The sequence below is a fragment of the Anabas testudineus genome, chromosome 3 (genome assembly GCF_900324465.2).
Source record: "Anabas testudineus chromosome 3, fAnaTes1.2, whole genome shotgun sequence".
Taxonomy (NCBI): Eukaryota; Metazoa; Chordata; class Actinopteri; order Anabantiformes; family Anabantidae; genus Anabas; species Anabas testudineus.
In genome coordinates, this window is record NC_046612.1 from 2,864,162 (window position 1) to 2,875,479 (window position 11,318).

The 11,318-nt window shown below is 41.0% G+C and overlaps 1 protein-coding gene across 1 annotated transcript in view; it reads left to right on the forward strand.

The window, feature by feature from the left end:
- nfatc3a (nuclear factor of activated T cells 3a) overlaps positions 1-11,026 on the forward strand; it is a 57,519-nt gene extending 46,493 nt beyond the window's left edge. The window contains exon 10 of the mRNA XM_026379157.1: positions 8,248-11,026. Within this exon, the coding sequence (XP_026234942.1) occupies positions 8,248-8,324 (77 nt within the window). The 3' untranslated portion in view covers positions 8,325-11,026. The remainder of the gene's footprint in view (positions 1-8,247) is intronic.
- The last annotated feature ends 292 nt before the right edge of the window (positions 11,027-11,318 follow it).

Consider the following 11,318-nt stretch of genomic DNA (forward strand, 5'->3'; position numbering starts at 1 on the left):
CGTCAGGTTGACAGAAGGACAGATGAGGATGGACAAAAAGTGGACATATGTAAATGTTGATTACCACAAGTGCACATAGATTTCTACAGCATAAAAATTACATCTTTAAAGTTCTTACATTTTTTGTATACTAAAAAAATAATCTTGAATGATGCCTTAGAGTGATTAAGCATTATGAACGTTTTTAAGGCAGTGTTTATGACCACTGGGATAGGCTGTGTGATTAATACTCATAACTACTACATTACTAATATAACCACCATCAGCTCATCATCCTTTCAGCACAGGCTGTAGACATTTCAGCATGAGGTTGCATCACCTTCCCTTCAGTTCACGATCTCCACTGTATTTTTCCTCTTTCAGTAAAACATTCAGCATGTTTAGAAATGTGTCTTCAAACAACCCCCAGAAAAAAGGGGATTCAAATCTTTATTTTTGTCTGATGTCACATGCGTATCACGTATGAGAAATGAACTGCTGCAATATTATCACAGACTTGTATCAGTGGAATGAGAGAGAATACGAGTGTAGAAAACTGCTCTGGTTAGCAAGCAGATGGCCCTCGTGACGCACACCAGAGCATGCTTAAGATGTGTGTTTAGGTGTGTGTCTAAGAGAGAGATGGTGTCTTGTGTTTATGTGTATCTGTTTGATGTTGTGAAGTGTGTGTGTGTGTGTGTGTGTGTGTGTGTGTGTGTGTGTGTGTGTGTGTGTGTGTGTGTGTGTGTGTGTGTGTGCGCGCGTGCGTGTGCGCGTGCGTGCAGGAGACACAGGAGGTGAGAAGACAGACTGACAGACAGATGGACAGACAAGTTTAGGATCCAACCCCACTGCACGCTCACTCAGCCGAGATATTCAATCTGAAATGTACTTGACATTTGGGATTTCAGTACGGAGGATAATTTAATATTAGCTAACGTTACTTAAACATGTTGTTTCAGTAACATTCTACATATTCTTATTATAAAAATTATAAATATAATAAAAAATAAAACAACTTTGAAATCATACCTGACAGACCAAAAAAATAAATATGTTAAAACAGGCGATGAACTGGAAAAGCAAAGAAGGAACTTGCCAGCAAAGCAGCATGGGATACAAGTCAGTGTCAGGACATGTTTTGTATTTTCTGCTTTGATGTCTGAGTCAAAACAGATCAAAATTAAAGTGGATGCTGCCGTGATAAAATATGATCAGAAACTGGTTTTTCATGGTCACTGTTTGGCCCATTCAGCGTAGAACCATGGCATTTCAGTACCTCAGCAAAATACAAATACAGATTTTAATCTCTTTATTACTTTTAAAGAATTTAGGATTAAAGGAGCAGACAGCCAGCCATGCCAAACCCCTGGAAATGCAGTAGTAGCTTGAAGACTGGGCCCTCCTGTGAGGATGAATCTGTGGTGCCTGTGCTGCATTAAATTAATTAATCAGCATGTTTGGATCCATTATGTTCACAGACCATGGATGGGGGTCACTAGCACACAGCGCACAGGTATTGTAGTGTTGGTAGTGTGTGCAGTGTGTATCCACAACAGAAGCTGTGTTTTTGTTTGTCCTGCTTTACCCAAAATGCACAGCTGCCAGAAACTGTGAGCACAGCTCTGAGGGTTAATAATAGGCCAGGCCATGGTACCTGCAGACAGTTGACACAGTAATGACACACGTGCACACACTATCGAAGACTGAGTCCATGTACTCAACACATCTGTTAAATATAAGTTTTTATTGTCTGTTTTTATATTTTTACAAGGGCACAGTCTGTGTAGACATGGACTTTCAGCAGCAATAGTTCGTATTATATTTCTAAAAGAAAGAATTCACACTACCCATCCCACCGAAAAAGTCTTTTCAGTTCTATGTTTCATTTAGTTCATGGTTCACTGCTGCCTGCCTATAATCTCACTGGAACATACACTTTGATCTTAATAATGTTAAAATTAAATGAATACAAAATGTCTGAGAGCAGTAATGAGTAAAATAAATAAGTGGTGAAGGGGCCAAATTCTAGAAATCCAAAAACGACTTGGAGTTTCCCAGAAGTTGGTCAACGAGACCAGATGGAAACGCTGGTAAATATGAGGCTGACCATAGACAGGTAGAGAGAAACGTGACTCTGGATGTAACCCTAATCAATCTAAATTCACATTCTTCCTTCGGAAGAAGCCTGAAAAGTTAATTTTAACTTGGACACTGCTTTTTCCTGGAACCCACCATATTAATTCTCATTTCACAGCCATCCTGACAAAGATCAGCATCATTCAGCCACATTTTAGTGATATTAGGCAGAAAAGTCACTTTTTATGATTCTGATACTCAGAACTGTAGTTAATTAAACCGTGTTTGTACCAACCAAACAAATAAATGGGAGTTTGTGTGTGTGCTACTGAGTGATAACAGAGAAGTTGTGATTTCATGGCATGAAAAAACAACAGTGGAAGGAAAATTGGTTTCCATCAAGTGCTGCTGCTGCTGCCTCTCATTAAAAACAATGGCAAACATTTGCAGATCTTTTCCCCTGAAACTAGTGGAAACAGACTTTGTGTGTCATCTTTCCATGCAATTACAGCTTTAGAGAGTATAATGCAGAGGCCGGAGCCTGGTGTGGAGACTGTGCCAGTGTTGCCTGTTTTGTGCATCATATATATATTTGCCAAATTATTATGATAAAATACAAGTGCTATTGTACGTATTAGTATTTGTGAGGAAAAGTATTGTTGCATTGTGCATTGTCCGCTGCTCTTGTTGTTCTTCCAGAGTGTCAGAGTTGATTTGTGCTCTCCCAAAAATGACTGCTAGTCACCACATTTAATGGTGCACAAGTGAGGACTTGACAAAAGCAGTGAAGTAGATCTCGCTCCTCCTACTAAATGTGGAAGTGCTGAAATGTGTGCATGTTTTTCTTTGAGCTTTTGATGAGTCACTTCAGTGTGTTGCTGTTAAGATGCTACTTTTACACTTTTTTTCTGAAAAGCAAACAAAAGCATTTAGTCGACTAACAGAAAGTTAATCCTCTTTTTTCAAACGTTTCCTAGTTTCAGCCTCCAGGCTGTATTTGCTGTTTTTCTTTGTCTTAAGTGACAGTAAAGTAAATACATTATGATAAATTATAGATGTCACCTTGTTTCTTAGTGAATTATAGCTGACCTTTTTGTTCCTGACATTTCGTCGATGAATTCATTGATAACGGCTGCTCAGCTGCCATGTATTCTCCTCCTGGAGTAGGAAACAATAACCAAATACTCTGCTTAAATGGAAAAAACTACAGCTGACCACCACGCTCCAGTAAATTGCAGGAAGGTCTTTACTCTAATTAGAGTTTTGACATCCTGCTGTGTGTAGTTTTACTGGTTTCCTTAGTCGGTCATATGGACTCCAGTGTTTTCCTCCCTAAAGCCTGGTCCTGTGGTCATCTGCAGAGTGGAGCAACTTTTCTGTTTTCTGGATGACAGGCGGGCGTCTTGTGAATCACTTACAGTCAGATCAAATGGGAAATCCACCTATGATTCACAAAGATGAGTGACTTTGAGAAACTGACTTGTAATGAGCTTCTCCGTTGCACTCTGTGCCCTCACCCACTCAGTGACTTACTCCCAAAGTCAAATTAAAATAAAACAGAAAAAGAGCACAGTTCAATTTTATTTGTATAGCAGCAAATCAAAACAGAAGTCCTCTCAAGGCACTTTACAGTGTTTAAAATACTGTATAACTGTATACAGAATTATATAGAAAACCTAACAACCCTACTTCAAGCATTAGGCAACAGTGGAGATCCCATAAAACTCCCTTTAGAGGAAATAACCTCCAGCAGAACCAGGCTCAGGGTGGGCGGCCATCTGCCTCGACCGGTTGGGGTGAGTGGAAAGAGGAGAGAGAAAAGAACAGCAGGCAATAAAAACAAACAGGGCAAAAACAGGTTGGTAGGACCAGTAACTGGACTCTGGAGATATACAGCTCCAAGGAGGAGGATACCTGCAGAGGAGAACAGAGAGAGGGAGACAGAGAGGAGGAAACAGAACTAGAGGAGAGAGAAGACACAAATTTAATGACATGAAATGGTGGCATTTAAATGGAGAGAAGAGAGGAGCTCAGTGCATCAGTAGAGGTCCCCCATCAGACTAACCTATAGCAGCAGAACTAAGATATGGTCCAGAGTCGTCTGATCCATCTCTAACTGTAAGCTTTATAAAGGAAAGTTTGAAGCCTTGTCTTAAATGTGGAGAGGGGAGAGAAGTCTTCATTAAGCACATTTCAATGCAGGTTCCATCTGCTGACCGTTTATTTCCAAAGTGTGTGATCACTCACTGGAGTTTTACTTCGGGTTTGCTCTCATACTCGTTAGATTTGTGAAGACGTGTGCTTGTCATTACAGGGCCCTTCAAGTGGAAACTGTGTGCTTTGATATTCCTTCTTGCAGGCACATTGAGTTTTGCTTTTCCTGTTCCCTTTGCACAAGTGTTTTCCATTGTACCATGTTGTCTTCATTTGCTGGACAGAAGAATCAGTTAATCTTTACTCATTTGCTGTGATGCCAGACTAATGTTTTTCAGGCCTGGGTCAGGGAACTTTTTTCAGTGTGTCATAGAAGGTTATGATCATTACCCATTTTCCGTTTTGACAGTAGACATGTTTATCATTCTGAGTGTCCATCTGCCCATTTCACTTCTGGTTTGCATTATGGAAATCTTTTCAATAAAGCGGTGACAAGTGCTTTTTAAAATGAGATTACCCCAGTGCTCTGCAGCTGGATGTGTAACCTTCTTCTGGGGGAATTAGAGAATCCCCTGACACCAGGCAGATTTGACATGAAATGTTTTTATACTGTGTCAGTTTATTTTTAAAAGTTGCGTCTGTGTGACATTTCGTAAAAAGTGAGAGATTTCTTTCAAGGTCGAGAGATCATATCTTTCTCTAGCTTGCTCCTGGCTCTGTTGCCAGTCAGTGGTGGGGTTTAACTCAGCAACTGACTGTAACTAGGCCGTAAGTAGAGTCACGGTTACAGAGATTTAAGCTTTCAGCTGTTTCCTCAGCTTTGAAGGTCCTCTCAAAGAGGTTCCTCTGTATTCGTTAAGCTGCGCAGAAAGTACATTAGCTGCTGCAAGAGAAAATGCCAGATTACTGTATATGGTAAGGTGTTCAGGGTTAGGATTAGCATGTTTACAGTAACATGTGATTGGGGGGAAAACTGTCTTGTATTTTAAATCATGCAACACAACTGGAAAGGGGGCAAGATAGTTCATGTGGTTCTCAGACGGATTTTAATTGTGCAGAAATGAATGTTGTTTCAGATGAAGATGACACGTGCTCTACGCTCATTTTCAACTGTTACAGTGTTAAATATGTAGGATATTAAAAAGCATTGACCGGCAGAGGAAGCCCACAAGTACCTGTGGTAGTATTAGTCGGCTGACTGCAGATGTATATTTTTACTGGGGAGCCCCCCTCCCAGTCATCTGCAGAGGATCTCCCTCCGGTAGAGCCACACTTACTACGGCAAGCAGCGCTGAATCACCGGCTTTCTGTTGCACTGTCATGAAGAATACCAGTAAATCTGAGAAAACACTATCAGCATGTGAAACTCTTCTCAAGCTGGGCTCGACTCAAACCTCTCTTTCACTTCTGGATCATTGATGTGTGGAGCGCCGGCTTCCACTGAATGACTGTGTCTCCAGATTCTGAATTGCTGTTTTATGTAAAATATTTGTAACTGCTCTTCTTCTATCGAGTGACTGAACATTTAAAACTTTTTTCCACTTAGAGAGAAGCTTTTGCAGATCACAAAAATAGATATTGTTCTATAGATTTTTAGTTTTACGTTTCACATGCGGACTTTTATCATAAAATTGATTCCCAAGAGAGGAAATGTTCAGAGGTGCCGTTTCCTACTTTGCATATTAAAGCTGTTTTGGAACTCAAATGGAAATTTGCTTCCAAAATAAGTTCAACTTTTTTTCAAACAGCCACAAATCACATTGTCATCCGAATTTACATAGAACGCAGCTGTAATATTGAGAGTGAAGCTTCACTAAATGTTTTTGTGCACGGAAACCTCTTCCACTACCTCTTTTAATGAGAAACACATTGAATCAAATTGAGAGGAATAGTTTTAAAGTGGCACTTGATCGAGCCGTGGGTTTCAGATAGTTTTATACTAATTGCCCTCAGCGAGTCTATTCTGAGTTATAGGATCAGTAGCTAGGTTAATGTTTGCTTCTGCAACAATCTAATCAGTACAGCGGAAAGTGATATGTTTTTGCAGACGCCCACTTGTTGGTCTGTTGCACTTCACACTACGTTGCTCATATTCCTGTGGTGTTAGAGCAGATTCACTCCCATAAATCGACTGCGCTACAGTTTACCACATAAGATTTTAGCAGTGCAGAAGGCCTTTAACAGGCCTGTTAACATTGCTTGGTGATCGACCAAGTAGTCACATATGAAACTTAATAAAAATCTAAGCCTTTCCAGACAATAGTCAATTTTAAAGGCAGCTTATGTATGTATTAAAAGTGTTACGAGTGAAGTAGAAATGATTTCTTACCTTTGTTTCACCCCCTAACCCTTGAAAGCCTGGACGGAAAACGCCCAGCTACTAGTGTTTTAATCAGTAAAGCTGCTTCGTTGCTTCATTGGTCATTTAGCAGCTGTTTATTTTGAGCACAGTTGCACCACTTGTTTTTCAAAAGGTCGTGCCCTTTAAAGGAGATCTGTAGTCCTTCATCACAGTTTTATTTCACCGTTGCAACTGTGTGACAAATCAATAAACTGGCCAACTTGTTGTATATTATACCTCAGCCTTATATATACAAAGGTAAATGTTTGTTTTGAGAGTCACAGTGTCGTCTCATGAGTGCGTGGTGCTGCTGCGAGTGTGGCTGTGTGTGAACATGGTTGACATGGGAAAGGAAGAGCCTCCCACGCTAACAGGATGATGTGTGATGGTGGCCAGACACAAAAGCAAGCAGCAGAAAACACAAATAAAACAACAGAATGTACACCAAGGGGTGAAAATAAAAGCTGCTGGTGCCGTGACAGACGCTGTAAAATGGATGAGGTGTTTAAGGAAAGATGTGAAGTTAATAAAGCAGAAGAACTTTACTTCTCCTTTAGCGCAAAGGAGGATGAAACCGAGACAGATGGAAAGCTAACGTTAGATATTTAAGTCATTGATGTGTTTTGATGATTAATTAATACATTTGTGTCGTTTCAGTGTGTGTGTCATCCAATTTAAATACGGTTTCTCTTTTCTTGTGAGTTGACTGAGTCACCTTCTTACGGTAAAACATATGTCTGTTACAGCCTGGGAAGTGTGTGATTTATTTATTTATTTTTTGTATAGTACACTTGCACAAGTGGACAGAGACCGGCAGAGAACAGGGAGCTGTGTTTTGACTGTCATGTACAGACAGGTCTGCTCATGAATCTCCGAGGGGGCCAAAGGTCTCACCTGCACTCTCCCAAACCAGTTAGTTTAACCTGATTTCTGCGCTCCATGTTTCTGACATGTCACTGTCCCATTTAAATCACTCACAACAGATATGAAATAAAGAAAGAACTCAGTGAAACACAACAGGTCCTATTGTAACAGCATCACATCATTTTTTCCATGAATTCCAAACCAATGAAAGTTTTCCCTCTCCTTTGCTCCCGTGGCTTTTCTCACCGCGTCATTTATTGATTTACTCCACGGCTGCAGTTTTTACCAGCTCCCTGCTGTGTCACTTGTGGTCCCGGTGTGAATACTGAGTGTAGGCTGCACACATGAAACAATCTTGCACGCCGACTGAGAACCGAGCAGCAGCGCAGAGAAAGAGTTCTCTGTTATTTATTTAGAATCTGGCTGTAAGTGAGTCGGTGGAGTAATAAACCTCGCTCTGCCTCGGTGCCTCTACGAGCGCGCCGCTGTGTTTGTAACAGGGGATTGTCTTTGCCACGCTCACCAACTGTACGAGCACGCCTGAGGAAACGTACCGAACCATCAGAAAAGCTCCAGTGAAGGACAGTAACTGGACTCATTCAGTGTGTGGAGTAGTGATGATGTCTCACGTTAGAACTCTGTTCCGTCTGTTTGAGTTTTTCCACTTTGAGCTCTTAGGCTGTTTGAAATTTCAGCCTTGTGAGGATCTCAAGGTGGAACAATGCTTCCCTCTGCTGGAGGACGTGCCCGACACCTGAGCACCCAGTTATTTACACTGCACTGCCACAAAGCCAATCTAAGTGTCTCTTTGTTTGTTTGTCTTTTCACAGTGAATGAAATCATTGGCAGGGACATGTCCCAGTCCCCCGGCGCTCACGCTCCTCCTTCAGCCCACAACCAGTCATAGCTCTGCCCTCTCTCGGGCCCTGGCGACCTCTCCGACCCTCCAGCTTTTACCCCTGTAGAGAGGAGACTGTGGTGAAGGACGGTCAAAGCTTCTGTTGGAGGTCTCCGTGGACTTGCTGGACCACCAGCCTGACAAGAAGACGTTCTGATTTCTCTTATCGGATTTATTTATCTTATTTAGAGATACAGACGAAGAGCCCACAGACGTATCCTGAGTTCAGGGTTCAAAGTGGCGCAGTCTTCCTGACCAATCAGCTCGCTGTGAGTTCAGAGCTCTCACGCTTTGGAAAGTAGTTCTGTAGTTGAGGCAGTGTAACAGCGGCACTGTCGTCCCTCTGTCACCAGCATCATGAATGAAGACGAATACGAATTAGAGAGACTCAGAGTGAACCTGAAGACTTTCTCAGGCAATGCTTCTTCTTTGTTTTTTAAGTAATGCAGAGGATCTTCCTCCAGTGTAGTGAAACTCCCCAGCTGCTACAGTGTGGCCCGATGTGAGATGACGCTCGGGAAGTGAAACTATTGATTAGCCATAAGATTGGATTACCAAAAATCAAAACCTGGGTAAACGATGAATTGTTGTGATTGTTTGTATAAAAAAATAAAATAAAAAAAAGTTGTCAGGGTAAGTTAGTGAGACAGTTCTAGTTTTTGGTCGCACAGTCCACTCGTTGGGTTTTTAGTCCCTTTTTAAACGATAGAAGCAGAAACATTCAGGTCTGGACTGCGGTGGCCTGGCAGGCGGGGCCAGGCTCCTGGTTCTGGTCTCCGACCTGCAACATTCCACATGTTGCTGTGTAGATATCTGTACATGACCCCCCCACCGCCCTCTCTCTCCTTCCCCCTTCTGTCTTTTTACATCCCTCCTCTCCTGCGTTTTATCTCCAGGTTGAACAAATGCCTTATTAACATTTAGCAGCTTTGAATGGTAGCGTTTGTCGTTGTTTGTTTTTTGGCTTTGAGTTTTCCCGACACAGACTTGAGTCCTGTGGATTTGATTTTAAGACGGATGAGTGGGATTCAGGACAGAGCTAGCCCTCCTGATCATTTCCGTTCATTTCAAAGACAGATGCACGTTATTTATTTCAATGTTACAGAGAAGTGTTTTTAAGGATCCACAGAGACAGACCTCTCTGCCTCTGACTTTTCTTTCCATGCAATCACTCCCCAAATCTCCCAGGGGCCTTTGTGTGCCTTCTGTTTCCTAACAGCCACCGTACTTGACGGAATAACAGCCCAAGTATTTTCTACCTAAAGATGTCTGTTAACTACTGATTTTTCACATCCCCACATTTCACAATCAGAGACTTCTCATCTTCACGTCATGGTGTTTATACACGCCGACGTATTCATCCTTATTTCCTACTCTGACAGATATGCAGTGCCTGTATGGCAGCAATAACCCAGACTAGAGGAAGGAGTGCAGGCAGGTTTGCAGTCAGACGTACAGTGGTGAGGATGTGAACGGATAGATGCAGATTCTGGTTTGAAGATTTCCATTGGCTTTCTTTGCCTTAAGCTCGACAATGATACTCTGCATGTGAGAGAGTGTTGCTTATGACAATTTCAAGTCAGTTTCCAGGTGAAAGTGATTCTGCTATGCATTAAAATTCTGCCTAATGCCTTTAAAAAATGAGAAAGAAAAAACCCACAAAAAACCCTTGATGCCTATAGAAGTAGACGGTAGATGCTTGCTTGATTCTGTTAGCTTCCTGGATTTGTCCATCAGCCAGTCTGCCTTCTCGAGGACGCAGTGCAAGCATCTTAAAAGCTTCAGTTGAGTGTGTGTGTGGATGGATGGTGCTTGTACCAAATATTCTGTACAGAATACGGAAATTTTAAGAGTCCTTTTTTCAACAACAGAAGCACACATGTATTTAGGCTATGCAAACTATAACAGCAGCAAATGTGAGAAATGACATTAACCACGAGAAATGAGAGTAGAAACTATTTGTAATGTTGCTTATGAACTTCACAGAGCAGAAAGAAAAAAACCTTCAGATAGTGAGAGTGTCACGTCACCATGTAAACTATTAGGATGCCTTAACTCTTGTTTGTCAGTGTGTCTCTCTGCTGTTCTGGGTTGATTTGTTTTCCACGACTTAGACATATGTCAGCAACTATTACTACGATGTTTGTGTTTGTTTTTGTGGGGGCACCTGATTAGAGACTGAGGGTTGGGTGGGAGAAGGGAGATGGCTTTTGTGCATATGAAGCTGTTTGTGCAGCTTAAAAGACAAAAAATAGAAACGAAACAAAACAAAACCAGCATCAACAGTAAACTCTGGTCGCCGTTCTCTCCTGTCACAACCAAAGAACGAACAATATGTTCCCATTTTACATTATGGTAAAGCAACAGAGACTGTACAACTCTATTTTTGATACTTGGAAATGGATGTCATTCCTAAAAGGTTGGGGACATGTAGGAGTGTTTATATATATATATACATACATATGTATGTATGTATATATAAACCAGTTTGGTATATACATATATAATTTGAAATTGTTTTGTAAAATAAAAGGGAAATACAGGTTTAGCTGATGTTTACCGAGCCTTGTATTGTCATTTCTTGTATATTTTGTATGTTAAAATTTTTGTAATTTTTAAGACTGCAGTGCTTTTTGAAATTATTCAAATGGAAAACCTTGCATCATACTGTAGGCTCTAAAGTAGTGGATATCAATAAAACACAAAACTCAGCCATGGCTTTTTTTAATGAGTTTGACACAAACTGCTTTGTTGTTGTTGTTTTGTGGTCTCACTTCACTCACTCCAGTTTTGGATCCGTTTCAGCTAAGTTGGTTTCTACACTGATGAACAGTAAAATCTATTTGAATGGACTGGAAATGTCTGATTTGCCGCCCTCTAGTGTTTCTTTATCAAACTACAGTAGAAGATGTGGCGAGCTGCACAGTTTTTAATAAAAATCCTGTCTTTGTATAATATTTTTCAGAACAAACCTCTAAGTTTGTTATTTATTAAAAGAGCAAA